Source organism: Agelaius phoeniceus, chromosome 11 (assembly GCF_051311805.1).
Source record: "Agelaius phoeniceus isolate bAgePho1 chromosome 11, bAgePho1.hap1, whole genome shotgun sequence".
Classification (NCBI taxonomy): Eukaryota; Metazoa; Chordata; class Aves; order Passeriformes; family Icteridae; genus Agelaius; species Agelaius phoeniceus.
The window spans coordinates 2572622-2591096 of record NC_135275.1 but is presented as its reverse complement, the minus strand read 5'-3'; the positions used below and the strand labels follow the sequence as shown (position 1 = coordinate 2591096).

Below are 18475 nucleotides of genomic sequence, written 5' to 3'. Positions count from 1 at the left end.
TAATTTAAGCAAATCCTCTGTTGACTCAATTGACAGTTTCCATGAAGAAAGGATTTTAGAATTTGGTTCTTAATCTGTTCAAACAAAGACAGCTCAGCCCCATGTAATTCTTAGGTTTCCTTTTGCTAGGAAGTCACTACTGCACAGCTCAATTATTTTTAGGCCTACCAGTGAAGCAGAGGAGTTTTCACAAAGACACACCTGATCAACTACTGATGTCAGTGCAGCATCAATCGTGGTCTGCCCTGCCTTCACAGCCATCACATAATGATAGGACCCATTCAGGGAGGACTGCAGCACCTCAAAGTGTTCTTTGGACAGCTCTGTAGTAATTCGGATATTCTAAAACCAAAACATGAAACAGAAATTGCCACAGGTAACTGACATCAATGGAGGACAGAAAACCCTGAACACACAACAGGTCAGTGAGCAAACCACTGTTTAATAACACAGTTCAAGACATGCTGCTGGAACTGATCAGAACTCTCCCTAGGGAAGTTTCAGTCTTTCAGTAAGATTTTACCTTTAGACATAACATTAACTCTACAGAAAGTTTTTTCTTAAACTATCAGCAACATGTAATGTAACATGAAAGTACCCATATTTATACCACTAAATAATTCATATTTTATAGTATTCTTCTAATTTTTTCCTTCTTCAACACAAAAGAACACATTCATATATTGCCTCAACAGTACACTGCTGAGCTCTAACTCAAACTCAGATCTGTATCCAAAAAAAGGAATTGTGGCAAATAAAATAATATTCCCCTAGTTTCAATATTCTGAAAAGTGATAATTTAATAATTTTTTTCTTGTTTCAATTGAACTATTTATATTTCATTACTTTTGCAGTTTTTTAAGAACTATGTATACTTGCTACCTGGAATACAGAATTTAGGAAGTAGCTCTTCCCTATGGAGGTGGTGAGGCCCTGGCACAGGTGCCCAGAGCAGCTGTGGCTGCCCCTGCACCCCTGGCAGTGCCCAAGGCCAGGCTGGATGGGGCTTGGAGCAGCCTGGGACAGTGGGAGGTGTCCCTGCCATGGCAGGGGTGGCACTGGATGATTTAAGGTTGCTCCAAGCCCTGTCGAACCTGAAAGACTTTGTCCAACTTCCATTTTTTTTCTGTATCACTTAAGACTCCAATAATTTCACATTAATCACCCAGAGTGCTTTATTTTTAAAAAGTAACAACAACAAAACAAATTGAAAAATAGAAAAGGCAAGGAACAACAAGCTTTGCACTGTCCTGTCTTGATGTAAATAAGAAACCACTCAAATAATTTCAAAGCAAGTTGGGATTTAGGAGACAGTCACTGAAAAGTATCTAAACATTTCAACTTACATCAGATAAATACACCTTATTGCTTGATTTATCATACACGTCAACTGTAATTTCATAAAGTCTGCCTGTTTCCAGGACCCATCTGTCACCTGGATGAACTGTAAATCCTGCAAAAGAGGAAATATTGAACAGCACAAACCAACAGCCTCTTTATCTAATGGAGAAAAGCATTTTGCTTCTGGTGCCCACACACTGCAGATGAACATTCATTATTTTAAACTGCTGACTACAGAGATAAAAGAAAGTACATAAAACCTATTTCACATTGAGCTACTTTTATGAATAAAATTACTTTTCTGTGAAAACTAACACTGAACGGAAGCGTGGAGCTACAGCAAGAAAATCAGCAACAAGGCCAGAAACTGCATTAAGCAATCAGGAAGAGTGCAGCAATACCAACCCAAATATGCAGGAGGCACCACGTAGACAGTGCTGTTGGGCAGCCTGGACACGCCCTGCATGCGGATACCTGAGGCTCAGTCAAGGAACACACAGCTTCTGCACAGGACCAGCATCCTCCTGGGACTCCTCGTGCCTCTCTGGCTATTGTACAGCTGAGTGTACATGAAAATAAACATTATCCCTGCTCCACTGCAAGGCAGTGAGCTCTTTGGAGAGATCTCACTAGAGAATATAATGATTGAAATATAAAAATATAAAAATTAAATAAAGCCCCAGACATTTCTACAGTGACTGAGGGGAACAGACACAATTTAAGTGATCTTTTGCCAACCTAATTTGTTAAAACATTCCAAGGCATCAGACAGCTCTGCTGAGACTGAATTCACAGCAGTGCTGCTTTCCATGGCTCCTGATTTCCAGACTCTCGATACAAATGAGGATAACTTGATGTTTCTGTGTTGCCAAGGATGGAAAGCTTGTGTCCTGCCACAGAGTGGTGGCTGGAGAAGCATTCCCAAGGAAGGATACTCTTGTGCACCAGGATGATGTTGGTTTGGCCCTGCTGCAACGCAGTCACAGTGGATGTTGCCTGGTCCAGCTTGGCAACTGGCCAGGAGGGATCTCCCTTGGGATGGAGGATGTTGTTCTGGAGCTGCAGCTCGTACTGCTCTGATGGCATTGCTATTTCTGGAGGTGAAACAAAACATAGGAAACAATCAAAGCAGGTGTGGCAGTGTTTAGCTGCTGCTAATTATTGATGATTACTTTTTATTGATGCCTAATGCACATACTAAATCAGTATTTTCAGTGTCTTGTAAAAATAGCACTTCTGTCATCACATCAACACACACAAAAAAAACGAGCTTCTTGGCAAATTTAATATCTGTGAAACTGCAATTCTCAATTAATATCATCTCACTATTTAGACATAACATTTAACTGATTTCCAGCTTCAAAAGAAAAAAAAAGACAAGGGAAAAAAGGAGAGAGGAGAGAAAACTCAAGGCACTGTATTTTGAAATGGGCATAAAGCCAGCTAACCCACATTTACAAAGGCTTCACTTTGTGGAGCAAATCCATTTGCCAATAAAATATTTCCTGTTAGAAAAGTTACTAATCCAAATTTGATTTAAATAAGAAAGTCAGTCAGTTCCTTAGTGACTGTCAACATCTAAAATGACAGTGTTAGTTCCTATTTTAAGTTAACCTTGTCTCTACATCCTTGAAAAATCTGCAAGAGTATATTCTTAACAGTCACAATTTTTTTTGACTGAAAGAACTAAGCAGCTGTATCACTGTGTGCCTTAGGAAAACAGTATTAAACATTAACAAAGCAGTTTAAACACAATTAAAAATTTCTCAGCAGTTAAAAATTCACACAAAGCATTAAAAAATAAAAATAAATGAGAACAGAACAAACCTGTGATCTTCCCTTGCCTCGGTTTCTGCACCCTGTACTGAATTGATGTTCCTACCAGAAGATAAATGTCATGTGCTGGATTTAAAAGGATATTTTCCAAAATAAGCAATCTGACTTCTGCAGGCTGCACATCCTGTTGATGGAGGGGGAAAGAAAAGTAACCACATTAAAAGCAGCTCATTTGTTTGAAGCAGACCATGCAGCAGGAACTTAGAATCTGGAAGTGAAAAACATTATTTGCTGCAATTGGCTCTTTAGTTTTATCTCGACTTTTGTCACAACAGGGCAATGCACGGGACAGTGACTGGTACAGAGGTCTGCTCTGTGCACACAGTGCAAGAATCAAGAAAAAAATCATGTCTGTATGAAGATCATTTTGGAGAATACAGAAAAACTTGAGACAGATGCTCATTCAGACATTCAGAAATCCATCTTCCCTCCTGACATTCAGAAATCTTACCTTATAGATGCTTTCCTGAAGTCTTGCCTTTAATTTAGAACTCCCTGTTTTCATTCCAGACACCAGAATGGTATCTCCTTGCTTGGCAACTTTTTCCATTTCCAATATATAGGAAGGTGGGATGTAAGTGGATTCTAAGAACTTGAGTATACTGAAAGGTGAATCACAAAGTGAACAGAAAATTGTTAAACAACCTTTGTAAACCCACAGAGAAACACCACCAGCATCTACTCCCAGTCACTTCCAATTTTAAGCCAATTTAAGATGTTTGCCTGGGAACAGATATCCAAATTTTACTCATTCTTTGAGGTATCTGCAGCTAATTTCTGTGACAGATAAGTTTGTCTGAAGCTTGCTTGTGAGCTATCAGAAGACTGCATATGTTGTCTACAATGACCCCTCCAGTTTGTTCAGTAGGTGAGACTGCAAAAACTCTCTATGTTGTAGAAGAATTAATGTGCAAGACCCAAAGCTCATGTTTATAAAAGCAAACCCAGAACATAACTCTGACCTCCCTCAAGAAGCCAGGATGTATTTAATAAATGACTATGAAAATCATCTACAAGCAGAAAACTTGTAGTAACTGTTAGAAATTTCAATGAAAAGGGACAGAAGAGAGGGAAGGAATTTGCCATGAATGGGCAAATGACAGGAAATTTTGGAAAAAGAAGCATGTTTTACAAGGTGTCACCTTCTGTATGCACATGATCTGCTTGGCTTCATGTGCATTTTCAGAGTAAAACCAGTAGAGCCATATGGAGAATAGCTATGGATATTAACATTTTCATGACAATTTATGATTTATTTTGCAAAGCTGCACCACCTGTAGAACATTTTAATGCTATCATAATTATGCTAACAGTAGAGCATATATCAATATTAATTTGGTTAAAATCACATCAGCAAATACTTATACTGAAAGAAAAAGCTCCATATGTACCAGGACTTGGGATATCCAGTCCCAGTAAGCAATTCATTCTGGCTCTCACTTGTACCTGCAGCTTCAGGTGTATTATGGGCTTAGCAGGCTTTCCCCAGCCAATGCTGCTTCTCTAAGGCTACAAAATCAGTTTGTGTTTGCCCAGGGACAAAGTCTTGCTGGCTCCCCCCCACTCCATTTGCAGTGTATTTGGAGATTGAGGATGGAAATTGGCTGTTAACCATTGTGCTCTGCAGGAGAACTGGTTTCCCCACAAGGAATCCTATTTCAACACCAGAACTAAGTGTCCACTGACACCTGAAACTCTTAACATTTGGAGAGCTCCTTTCTGAAGTGGAAGGGGATTTTTATTCCTTAAAAAGCTAAAAATAAAACTCTGCTGAAATCCTGAGATAACAATCTTACTGATAAATCTTCCTTTAGCATGAAATGTTCCAGCAAGATCAACAACCGCATCTGTTTATTTCTAACCATTGCATCAGAGCTACCAGAGCTGCTCACTAACACTATCAGGTAAACTGAACAGAGAACAAAGTGCCCAGGCTGTCAAGTAAGTTAAAAAACTCAACCTGAAACAACTGACCCTTAACATTATAATTTTAGGCATCAGTTCAATGAACTGCCAAGATGTTGGGAAGTATTTTTAGGCATCAGACTGAACAAACCTTTGAGACCAAAGGAAATTACTTTACCGCAGAGCATTGTGGGAGTCTGAGAAGCCATCGGCCTCTGGGTCCTTCACCACTGTCCAGTCAAACACCAACCCTGCCAGAGTGCTGAAAGTGTTTCCTACAAATCAAACAACCAGATTACAACAAAAACAGAGAATAAGCATAGAGTCTTCCTGGAACATAAACCATGACTTATTTCCCTGGGAAATTTCTCTGTTTTATCCCTATAAGAAGAACCATGAAGCACCCTCGAGTTTACACAACGCCAAGCCACAAATCCAGCACTACACATAGGATAAAAACAAATTTACTTTTCATTATTAACATATCACCATACTTCACCTGGCATTCATAGTTTACAAACACAGGTGGGATGGGCACAGTTACCAAAACAATTAATTACACCTTTTATAGCAGCTTGACACATTATTTCCCTTCAGTAGTTGTCCTAAAAATCCCTTGCTTGGAGTCCTATGTGTGCACAAAACTTGACTGTCGAAAGCATGCAATTCTTAGCAGATCATGGCTCTTTTTCTGATGCTACAGACTACAAAAAGCAGAAGTTTTCTGCTCCTATTAAATAACAATGCATTCACAAATGCACTGACTCTTACAAGCCTAAATGGTGTGTCCCAAAAGTAAGTGTTTGTGTAGTAATTAAACAGATTGAGCAATAGGTGATTGTTCTCAAACATCACCTCTGAACCTCCTGTTAGATACCTGACTGTTCACAAAAACATCCTTTTGCAAAATTCTTTAGACTACCTCAGTTCAAAAGAATAAAAAGAAAAAAGGACAATTTCACAATGTATTATTCAGAGCAACTTCTTAAAATTCTCCACTTGGCTTCAAACAATCAACAGTGTGAGAAATAAAGCTAGTGCATCTATCACTAGATATCATCTATCACTATTCTAGACAGCTAGAAGTTTTAATATATATTTAATTTCCTACAAGCAGATCTCTTACCTTCTGAATCCAAAGCATGAATTTTGAGCTCCAGTGGTGAATCCTCAAGGTAGAGCTCTCTTGTTGTGGACACAACTTGAATGCCATGAATTAAATCAACGATGGCATCACAGCGAATCACTTGTCCAGTCACTTGAAGAGACATCAGAAAGAGCACAAGAAAGCACAACACTGCATGTGCTCATCAAGAACAACAAGAAGTCAAGATGCACCTCAAATTTAGCCAGTGACACAAGACACTGACACTGAAGGAACTGAAACTTGGTCATGACCTCCATGAAGAAACTCGTGGTCAAACGGTGGCTCAGAAAGCAAGAGAAACAGTTCCCTTCCTCACTGGACTGCAGAAACTCTGATTTCCATCTACACTGACAGGTACAGTGGGAGTTGTCTGGGAGTGCTTATGCAGACTTGCTACAGTGCTCTCATGTCCCACAGAAATTAATGGCTCTTACCCACAGCCAATAAACACCCACAGACTCCTTCAGTTAGTGACTGCACGGCATTGAACTGGCCATCTGGTTGTGCCTCTCTCTCACTATAAAAGCTAACCAGGTATATTGCATGACAGACACAAAAGCAACTTCCACCTTTTTCAAACGTGAAGTATCGAAATTTGTGTTAGTCATTTTTATTAAAAACTTTTTTATATTTCAGTCACCCCCTCGATTTGTGGATTTTGGGGGGTCAGGGGTTTTAAGAATTACCTTTTTCCTGGGTGCATCATTAAAATCATTACCACTTCTCTGAGGCAAGCAGAAGTTAAAACCCACGCCCATGGGAAGTCAAAAATGACTGTGCATAGGAACTGAAACGTGCCTGTGCACCCCCAGATCTCAGCTTTGTTCCCTGCGGACGGCGGGATGCCCGAGAGGCAGCGGTTGCTCAGACTCACGTGTGTCCTCGGCAGAGATGATGGTGGTGAGGCGCGTGGGCTGCGAGGAGCGCGCCTGGACCAGCGCTCTCTGCGAGCAGCGGACGCCGGCCGGCCCCAGGGGCTCGATGCTCGCCACCTCCGGCCGCGTGGAGGACCTGCGGGTGGGGACTGTCAGCACTCCGGCACGGCTCTGCCCTCCGCCCGCCCCAGCAATTCACCGGGACCTGCTGCGTGCTCAGCAGCCGCCTTTGGGAAGAGCTGGATGGCAGCAGCTCCTCGAGGACCCCAGCCACGGCAAGCACAGAGGGATGAGCACAGGGAAAGCCCAGGCCAGAGGCAGGGCAGGCAAGCTCAGCATTCTCTCCACCAAGCACAGAATCAACCAACCTTCCCCTAAGCCCATGGAGCAGGCCAGGGCATTACTTAGTGGAGCCCTGCTCTCCCTTCCAGTGTGCCAAAACCGTCAAGATAAAACAACAACAAGAGTTGGAGAGTTATTAAAAACCAAGCCTCTTGAAAGAAAATCTGAGCTAGCAGCAATACACATCTGAGGGGTAACTGCAGTGAAAAGTTCCAGCAGCCAAAGCCCTTGCAAATCCCTCCGGACCTTCAGCCCTGTGCCCGGGCAGGGAGGGAACAGCCCCCGCTGTGTGCCCGGGATCCGCTCACAAGGGCCCTTTGAAGGATTAAAACAATGAAAGCAAGCACTGATGGGTGACAAAGCTGCTCGGCAATTGCTTCTCCGGATGATGACAGCAGCTCTGATGAAAACATTATCTGGTAAATGCAATCTAAAGTGGGCACTGGATCCCTCCAGTAAAGATGGGGAAGCTGGATGGGTTTGGAGTTTTTTTCTAGAAGATGTACAAAAACGCCTACCTGGGATGTGTGGGGAAAATTCTCTAACCAGCAAGGAGCAGGATGGGAGCTCCAAACAAACAGCAATGTCATGTATGCCCAAATCCCCACATATAGATTTCACCTCCTTCTCTTGCCAGCACAACCAACAAATCCACACCAGCGAAAAACTGAATTTCTCCTTAACTAAAATCCTATCTATTGAAAACAACACATCACACCACACTCAATTATCTGAGAGTTAACAGCTGCAGCCCAGGTGAGCACGGACCTCTGCTGTAGTCACTGCAATAAAACTGCAAATCCTGTTTCAACTCTTAAGCTCCCAACAGTATTTTGCTTGCATAAGGAGTAGTTTTAGAGGATTTTGAAATGACAATACCAACTGGTGACCCAGAATTTCAAAGTACTTTATCTGATCAAGGAAAAAACAGCCCACAGCAGTATGCAATGGGCAATTTAAATACCAATTAAAAGCTTAAACCTGAAAATTGTTTGTTTATATCTAGTCTATATACCTAAACAACTACACAAATATGTGCATATTTTTTATAGTAGGTTTTACACTGTTCCTAAAATAACATGATTTTCTGTATTAGTAGCACACAGCTTTATTCTAAAAAATTAAAATACGTTTTAGAGTTTAAAAGTGAGCAATTAGTTATTTTCCTGTTCTGTTGTTCTCAGGCAACCATGAAAGAGTTTTGCAACACTGACAAGTTTCTTTAAACAATATTAGCATTCACAACCAGTAAGGCTTTTCCTGTACTTGCCTGGTTGGCTTTTGAAGCTGAGCATGAGCATTTGACTTAGTCTGCATGCAGGTATTTTTAATTAAGTATTATATGTATGAAATTGACTTTTATTTAGCTCTTTACACTGCTTAATACTTTCTACCATTAGATTTTTTGTTATTAATTTGAGGATTGTGCATTCTTGCAGTCTGGTATTGATTGTGTTTACAACACAACAGGGGTTTCACTGTGGTTTGTATTTGTTCTTTTAATATCTGGCTATGAATTGTAATACAAAACCACTGCAGTTTGCACTAATAGCAGTGTTGTAAAACGGAATCTAATTACAGGATACTTTTCAGACTAGAAAAGGGAGGAACAAAAATCAACAAAAATTAAATTTTAACTGTAAACATACATACACTCCCCAGTTTTAAAGGAACTTTCACGCTTTTACAGCTAAAAGCCAGTCACTGCAGTAGAGAAACAGATTAGACACTATTTGGCTTCTAGCAGTAGTTTAAGAGGCAGAATATTAGCTGAATGTCTTTTTTCTAATACAAATTTTACTCAAGTGGGCCTTTCTGAAGCTTGGTTTCGTATTGATTCATATTTAAAAACAATCTGCACAAGTAATATTTTCTCCAGCAGGACATAGGAAGTATCTGATGACCCCTCTATCATTCAGAAATATCAGAAGCACATTCTGTTTACAGCTACCTGGATGCAGGGCCAAGCACAGAGAGGCAAAGGCATTAATCAGCCAGACTGGGGATTACAGCAGCACTACACTGGGATCACTACTGGGTCCTAGATGGGCAAGAAAAAGAAACTTCAGCTTTAAGTGACAAAAAATGCAATTTATATCCCCTGCCAACTACAGCAGCTCTTCAGCAGCGTGTCAGTGTGTGACATTGAGAGCTGGGCTTGTCAGAAGGCAAAATTAGCTCCTGAGAAGCCAGCAATGGGAAGCATTTCTGGCACTTGCTCTGGATCCCATGCCAGCGCCTGTAAGAAACAGCAAGGCAGGGAGGAAGCACTTGAAAGAAGAGTGAGGAGGGAAGGGGAAAAAAAGCTCACAAAAGTCCCCAATTTGTATTTCCCTCAGAGTAAAATCCTACTTGCTGAGGAATGAATGGCACCGGCGAAGAGGCTGCCAGTCCTCGTGTCCATTTCTGCTTTGTTCACCATTTCCATCCCCCTCCAGGGCCCCAGACACAGAGCCAAGATTGTATCCACACATTGACCCAAGCCCATGCCTGTGTTCTTCATTGACTGGTCTGTAACACCACATGTCAATACCTCAGCAGATTATACTTCATTTATTTATCAGTTGCTTCAAAGATCAGGCACCTATTCCTGTTTCTCTCCCTGGCAAGTCTCTGTTGATTCTCAAGGCCCCAGTGTTTTATACTGTTCTGCCAGCTCTTCAGACCAAACTCAGCTGACTGAGTCAGCAAAAATCCACCTCTGTGGAGCTGCACCATGACTGTCAGTTGATCTGATCATTTAGAATTTTATCAGGCATTTGGGCCAGTATGCAGTCAGAGGGAAACTGGGTAATAAAAGTTTCCAAGAGTTTGGGAAGATTGGACTGACCAATACAGCAGGGACATTATATAGTCACTCTTGGGACTAAAAAATGACCAGAAATCTAAACCATTTATTTCATGGGTGTTCAGCAATGAAATGTTGGTCAAAATGAATAAGTCCCTAATCCTTCTGTCTGCCTTAACAGACAGGTGATGCTCAGACTGAGAAAAGCTTTTTCCAACAGTAAACTTGCACTGATATTCACACATCACCTAAGGGAAACAACATTATTTCTTGTGCCTCCTAGGCTCTGTCAGAACACTTCTACTACAGACTCACACCCCCTGCTCTGGTTCTGAGCCAACACTCTCAGGTAACACACACACCTGAGCCACAGCAGCACAGCCCCTCTCACTTTACCACCGAGCACACCTCAAACCAACTCTGAGCTCCTGCTGGCACTTCCAAGAGCCTGAAGCCCTGCTGGGAAAGCACAGCCAGGTGACTCAGGGAGAGGGAGAACATCCTGCAATGCCTTACAAGAGGGAAATGCAGAGCAGGTGAGAAATAACAAACACTTAAGATGTCACTTCACAGTATGGAAGTTAACAGTATCTCAGTGAGATACTGTTAACACAAAGCATTTTTCAGTGAGAGTCAGTCAGGTTTTTTTAGACCCATGGTAAAACAGGTGATCCAGGAAACAACACAACTCCCAGACTGCCAGGGATGAGACTACTGGTCTTAGAGCAAAGCAACAGATCTCAGTGAACAACATTACTGATACAGGGCTTTAAAAGCACACAAGCCAGACCTGGACAGTAAGATCAATTTGCAACAAAAACACGACAAGGTAAGGAGCTAGAAAATGAGCTTTGCCAGCCAACTACTGCAGCAGCAGCACTGTGCAGTGGGTTTGGGCTCTCTGGGATACCTGAGAACATCCCACAGCTCCAACACCACTCGGCCACAGCATCTCTCCCTTCACCACTGTGCCACCAGCTCCTCTCCCATGGCAATTACCTCAACACAAACCCCTCAGTGAGGGCTTCAGGAGCACACACAAACCTTTCATTAAGGTGGCAATAAACTCCTCTTCAACTCCACCAGCCCTCACCATGTATCTCAATTCTACACTCCATGGAATAATGAAATATGTAAACATATTTGTACACGGCAGATAATTTCTGCTACAAACACCCAGCCATGGAGAATATCTCGGGGGGAAATGGTTTTTTTGTGGATGTGTTCCCCTCCTCCTCCTGACAATGTTATTATGGTATGACAGGTTTCAAGGAGAAAATTCTGCTTCTGAATTTCAGGAGTAATTTATGGATTAAGGTAGTTAAAAGACAAATACAGATGCAATATAAATGCTAAATATATCTGTACAGACTGTATTTTATGCCTGAAAATAAGACCATGTACAATATTTACAGATGGAAATACCGTGTGCTTTGAAAACAAAGCTTTTCCCAAAAAATAATTTTAACATAAAGGCAACCCAAACTCCAGAAGGCATGAGCATCTTGAAAATCAGAAAATACTTTAGAGCCATGCTTGTAACTTTACCGCTCCTCCCAGTCTGCTGGGATGATGATAGAATTTGACCTTTTCCCTCTCAATCAGTGGAATTCTCAGACACCACTACAATCACTTTGAAAATATCCTACTTTCAGAGGTAAACTTGAAGGCTGAAAGGGAAACTGGGGAAAAAAAGGTCACAGCATGCTATAGACTGATCTTTCAGGAAATTGGACACTTGCCTTTGAATTCTGAACGCTTGAGATGAGTAATGCAGACCTTCAAAAGGTGTCACTTGCTATCAGATGCTGCTGAACAACCAGAACAGCCCTCATAGGCCACCTCTAACCCCACAATCTCCCATATTACAAACCCCCAGTCCCCCCTCCAGACACAGGGCCTGAATCTGACCACTTCCATTCAAATCCTTGCTTTCATGCACACAAACACACCCATCATTTCTCAAATGTGAGGAAGAGTCACTCCTTCCCAAGCCATTGCATTTGGTACTTCTTAAATTGCTCAGTTCAACAGCCCCTGTCCAGTAGCAGCTCCTTGAGACAGGAAGCACAGGAACCCTGCCAGCAAGGGGCTGTGCTGCTGCTCCTCCAGACACATTTCTTCCTAACCCCCCAGTTCCAGGCCTGTGGGACAAGGATGCAGAGGGAGAGAGCCCCAGATGCAACTGCAGCCTCTGCTCAGGCACACACACACAGCTCCTGCTTCCTCCAGAGGGTTTGCTGAGCACACCTCGAGTTTCACAACCCACATCCTGCCAGGCCTTGCAAAGCAGAAGTGAATAAATGCCCATTTACAAGCCACAGAAAATAACAGCACACACAAGGTGAACCAGGTGTAATTTCCTTAATTCTCAACCAAAATTCTTCTCTGAAGGGCAGAGGGAGAGGATGGAAAAGGATGTTGAGGTTTGTCTGCATGAGGGATATGAGTCATTGCTGCAAACAGCACCAATAGCACATGCTCTGAAGTGCACAAAAATCACCTCCATTAGAGATATGAATGTGAGTCAAATCTGGCATTTCTCTGGAGAACAATCTTACATCTTTTCATCTGCAGACTTCAGTGAGATTAGCAAAGATCTCCATGCTTCTGACAGCAGGATAGCACCTGGCATGTGCAGGAATGGCTGCAGCCAACCCAGCATTACCTCACAGCTCACTGGCAAACAGGAAAGGGCGTCTGTACTTCCAGATTTTACTAGTGCTTTGATGAGTTTTGGGGTTTAGCTTTATACAATGTACTTTACCTCACAAACCAAACCCTTTTAAGGCTCAACAGCCTTCAAAAATTCGAGTCAGGAAAGAGAAAAAACCCACAGTTGTGAGATTTTCACTAAAGCAGTCCATTAAAAATTAAATTACATGACCACAGGCAGCTCATCTAGTAACTTTCATTTTGTTGACTTCTGGATAATATTAATTACTGCTCTTCTGCATAAGCACCCTCAAATATATAAATTGTAACAGACCAAAGGTTTGTACCCAGCCCAGAGACAAGAAGTATACAACAACCAAGCAAAGAAATGAAGAGAATAAAAATACAGCCCTTTAAGATGCATTTCAGTAATTGCCAAACACAAAACTGAAAACTGCTACACGCATCCATCTGGCACACATGGAAGCATCATCCTAAACATACCTCGACTGCTGCTTCTTTTTCAGGTGGGTACCTCCTGCTCATTACTGATTAAGTTGCTATTCTGGAGCTCGACAGAAAGGACAAGGAGTTGGCAACATTCGTTTAACATGAAGACTACTGTGAGCCTTCTAAATTTGCACATGCTGAGGGACTTGCCTTCAGCCTCTGTGCTCAACCCTGCCCAGTCCTGCCCCCTGTGCGAGGCAGGAAGGGGGATCCCAGCCAGAAGTTCCTGGAGTACATCCCACGTGCTCAACACTGAGAAAACCGGAAAAGCTTTCACTTTGAAAACTCGACTTCACTGTCCCAGGTGAAGTCTTTAGGGTGCTGTTACCCACACTTAGAGCAGCACTGAGAGGCTCCCGACTTAGCTACGACTCATTTATGTGCACACCTTGAGCTCAAGGCTGCCAGGACCTTCATTACCGACTACAGCAAAAGAAAGGGCATTTCCACACCAGCAGCAGAGTTCTGGGTGCTGTCCCCGCACACGTGGGACTGTGGCCATGTGGGTGGGATGGCACTGTGGCCGTGTGTGTGTGTGTGTGTGTGTGTGTGTGTATGGAGCAGCACTGAGGCCGTGTGTGTGTGGGGGGTGGCACTGTGGCACTGTGGCCATGTGTGTGTGTAGTGGCACTGAGGCCATGTGTGTGTGTGTAGTGGCACTGAGGCCATGTGTGTGTGTGTAGTGGCACTGGGGCCATGTGTGTGTGTGTAGTGGCACTGTGGCCGTGTGTGTGCGTGGGGTGGCACTGTGGCCATGTATGTGCGTGGGTGGCACTGTGGCCATGTATGTGCGTGGGTGGCACTGTGGCCATGTGTGTGTGTGTAGTGGCACTGTGGCCGTGTGTGTGTAGTGGCACTGTGGCCATGTGTGTGTGTGTAGTGGCACTGTGGCCATGTGTGCGTGGGGTGGCACTGAGACCATGTGTGTGTGTGTAGTGGCACTGTGGCCATGTGTGTGTGTGTAGTGGCACTGTGGCCATGTGTGTGTGCGGAGTGGCACTGCAGGAGCACAGAGCAGCAGGGTGAGCACATGGGGAGTGTGGAGGCAGAGTGGGCACGGTACGTGGAGAAGCAGCTGGAGTGTTTCGGGGGGTGTGGGGTACAAGGAGAAGCAGGTGGACACGTGTGCGGTGTGTGTGTGGGTGCACACGGGGTGTGAGGCACATGTCGGGCACGGAGCCATGGCGGGAAGCTTCCTTTACAAGCAGGGACCTTCTGCTCAGGGCCCGGCCTGCAGACACTGCCCCCCTCCAGCGGGTTTAACCCCCACTGCACAAAATAAACAACCTTTCCCCTCAGGGATTATCTCCATGTCTGCTCCCGCACTGCTGGGCCGCCCAAACCCACCCGCAGCGAGGTAAAAGCGGTGAGAGAGGGCCCGGCTGCCCCGGGAGCCGTCAGGCCCCGCCGCGGGCGGAGGAGCCGCCGCAGGTGCCGGCGGGGGGAGAAGCGGACAAAGGGCGGCGGCACCTGCACTCACCATCGGTAGCAACCCTCGCTGGCCTCTAGCGTGAAGTTGACGCGGGTGCCGCGGGTGAAAGGGAGCAGCACCTTGGGGGTGTTGAGCTTGGAGGAGGCGGCGAGGTGCAGCAGGAGGAGCAGAGGCAGCGCCCCGGGCGCGGGGGGAGCCATGCTGCGCGCCGGCGGGACCGTGCGGGGCGCGAAAGTGCGGCGGGAGCGGCGCGGCGGGGCCGGGCCGGGCCGGGCCGGGCAGGGCAGGGCAGGGCGGCCCGGGGGCAGGGCCTCCCCCCGCCCTCCGCCCCCCGGGGCCGCGCCGCCCTCCCTCGGGGGAACTCCAGCGGCGCCAACAGCGAGGCGCTGGTGGTTTGAAAAACCTCCTTTCCTCCGGGCCTAACCCCAAGCATCTCGTAGGAGTCGTGCTCCAGACCCTTCCCCGGACAGGCTCTAGCACCTCAATGTCTGTTATGTCGTGGGGTACCAAAGCTGAATGCAGGATTCGAAGCGTGGCTTCACCCGAGCCCAGCACAGGGGGACAGTCGCGGCCCTGGACCTGCTGCCACACCAGTGCTGGAACAAGCCAGGTGCCATTGGCCTTCCTGGCCCCGTTCATGCTCCCCAGGCACATTGGTGCTAACAGCTATGCTAAGCCACAGTTCATTCATTGTTGTAGCATCTCAGAATGGTTTGGGTTGGAAGGGACCTTAAATCACCGACTCCCACCCCTGCCGTGGGCAGGGACACCTCCCACTGTCCCAGGCTGCTCCCAGCCCTGTCCATCCTGGCCTTGGGCACTGCCAGGCATCCAGGGGCAGCCTCAGCTGCTCTGGGGCACCCTGTGCCAGGGCCTGCCCACTCTCACAGGAAGGAATTTCTTCTTAACATCTAAGTTCAAAACATCTCTCTTTCAGTTTGAAGGCATTCACCCTTTTCCTGTCACTCCAGGTCCTTGCAAATAGCCTCCCTCTATCTTTTTTGTCAGTCCCTTAAGGTACTGGAAGGCCACAGTTAAGTCCCCCCAAAGCTTCTCCAGGCTAAACAAACCCAATTGTCCCAGCCTTTCCTTGTATGAGAGATGCTCCACGTGTGGAGGATCTGCCGGTCCTTACCTATGAGAGAGGGATGGTACATGTATGCATCAGGAAAATGGATTTCAGGAAGAGCGTAAGCTTCTTGGAGTAAAGATCATTAAATCCTGCCCAGAAGATCAGCCTGCTGCCCAGGGACACCAGCTAAGAGTTTACCCAGCTCTAATTTAGGTGGTATTACCGAAGTTAACCAGTTCTCATTTATTCTAAGCAAGTAAACTTATACAGGATGTTCTCTTTACATAGGAGCACTTTTTGCACTATTTATTCAGCTTGTGTTTTATTTATCAGTACCTCAGCAATGCTGTTCCACTTTCTATCCCAGAGGAATGTGTACTCCTGGACAGTTCACTTCTCCCTGCAGCTTCTGTGTGTGTATTACTCATTTTCTGATTGCACATCTTGAAATTGTGTGGTCTGATTTAGAGAAGAGCTGAACTTTGCAGCTGCAATTTAAGTCAATAGGAGCTGGGCCTAGGAAGATGTTCAATGTTAAAGGTGTCGGCAAATCAAGCCTTTGCACTTTAAATTGCTCCCCAGCTAACATACTGAGGGTTATTTATTTTCTTTACTTTTTCTCTCAATGAAGTTGGAACCTTTCTTTGTAGGCATGTTAGGAAGATAAGTTCAGTAAAGACTGGGATATTAGGGAGGAATGTGATAAAATCGCCCATGACTAAACAGTACAATGTGTTTACAGTTAGTACAATTACAACTGAGTAAATAAGAGGTAGATAGTGAGTACCTTGCATCCTGTGTTGTGAATGAGGTGAGGAAATGTCTGTATCCCAGTACTTCCTAGCTTTAAAAGCAGGGTGTGCAGTCTCAGAACTTATTTCCTTTCTCTCATCAGCAGTGGTGGTGATGAGTGTTCAATGTGAGAACAATAATTTTCCAGTAATACATACTTCTTAGAGTTATTTTCATAAGGACCAGCAAGGTGCAGTTAGGACCTTAAAGCTTATTGATGAATCATGACAGTGAAGTACTGCAAGTAAACATCCAACACATCTTTCAGAGCATACCAAGCAATTTTAAGAGCCGAGTAAGGCCGGAGACATTGATGAGCAAATCTGAAGTTTCCATTATATGGTAAAATTACCAAGTGAATTTTGTGCTCACTTGAATTGGAAGTCATGCATTGCAGCACTGTGTTAGCATTTCTTTTGGCCAGAGGAGGGTGAGCTGGGAGGCAGCCAGTGCAGTGTGTACTCTGTGAGGAGTCCCTGCCTCAGGGGCAGGAGTCACTAAAACACCAGGGACTGACTTAGCAGTGTTGGTGCACTGCTCTGCTTTCCCTTTCCACGCTGCTGTGGGACCCACAGGAGTCAGCACATCCCTCCTGCCAGGACAAACATCTCCTCTCAGGGTTACCTGGTGTGCTGCAGACTGGGAACAGGATACACACGCCAGGAATCTGAGGTAATTTTACAGACATATCAATGTACACCCGAGTAAGTCTGATAAAGAACACAAATGGAAATGTCTCGGCCACAAAGAATGCGATTACAGAGCGATAAGAGGGAGTGTTTTAATGAGCTGCTGAAGGAGGGAGATAGGCAAACAATAAATGGTTGTTCCCGAAGAAGCTGAGCCTCTTGTGGAAGAATTTCAAGAGATTTTAGAGGCAATCAAAATACATGCAATAAATAACAAAGCACCAGGTGCTGACCATGTTTCTACTGGAATAGGAAACTAAAATGGAGAGAATTACTGGAAGATTTTACATACTTGATTGGTTGGTCTGATGATCTGAAAACACTGCCAAGGAACCAGAGAGACTGTACTCTGATCAAATCTTTTAAATCTATCAGTTTCTGAGGGAAATATATTTTTCATAAAGCTAGAAAAAATGTGTATCAATATATTATTAGGTGATCTGTTGGCAGTGAAACACTTTTAAATCCTTGTTCAAGAAAAGGAAGTATCTGAATGGCACAGTGATAAAGCACCATCTGGACAAGAAACACCTGGCTTAATTTTCAGGCATTTCATATTTTTAAATATCTGAGTAATTTAAAATATTTTAAACACTCATCTTCAAAACAAAAGAACCCCCCCGAGAGAACCTAAACCCAAACAACAAAACCAACTCTGAATAAATGCAACTTAGAAGGTGAAACTTCAGCAAAATGGTAAGGCAATGAGGTGTGCAGGGTTATTTTAAAGTGTACTGGGTGAGGCTGACTCAAATCAGCTCCAATCCTAACCCCTGCAGGTATGTCTGTACTTGTGTGTTAACAGTGTAGGGCCAGCTCTGTGAAGCTTCAGCAGCTGAATGCATTAGGTACAATTTACTTGTAAGAGCAGTTTCATTAAGCTGAAAGAATCAGGGCTCACCCAGTAGAATGATGAAAAACATTCTCCATTATCACAATCCTGAACCTCTTAAATAAAATCATATTTGATTTAAAGGCTGAAGAATGACTGACAAGCACTAGTAATACATTTAATGAAATGCCTGTTCCTGTAGGGATGCAGCTCTGGTTGGGAAGAGAATGGGGAGTTGCCTACACCATGCTGAGGAGGA

At 44.3% G+C, this 18475-nt stretch overlaps 1 protein-coding gene across 1 annotated transcript in view; it reads right to left on the bottom strand.

The window, feature by feature from the left end:
• NUP210 (nucleoporin 210) overlaps positions 1 to 15105 on the bottom strand; it is a 49262-nt gene extending 34157 nt beyond the window's left edge. The window contains exons 1-10 of the mRNA XM_054639966.2: positions 14880 to 15105; positions 7104 to 7240; positions 6209 to 6340; positions 5261 to 5357; positions 3629 to 3779; positions 3169 to 3301; positions 2277 to 2435; positions 1747 to 1815; positions 1347 to 1453; positions 202 to 342 (exon numbers count right to left, since the gene is read on the bottom strand). Of these exons, the coding sequence (XP_054495941.2) occupies positions 202 to 342; positions 1347 to 1453; positions 1747 to 1815; positions 2277 to 2435; positions 3169 to 3301; positions 3629 to 3779; positions 5261 to 5357; positions 6209 to 6340; positions 7104 to 7240; positions 14880 to 15031 (1278 nt within the window). The 5' untranslated portion in view covers positions 15032 to 15105. The remainder of the gene's footprint in view (positions 1 to 201; positions 343 to 1346; positions 1454 to 1746; positions 1816 to 2276; positions 2436 to 3168; positions 3302 to 3628; positions 3780 to 5260; positions 5358 to 6208; positions 6341 to 7103; positions 7241 to 14879) is intronic.
• Positions 15106 to 18475: the final 3370 nt, after the last annotated feature.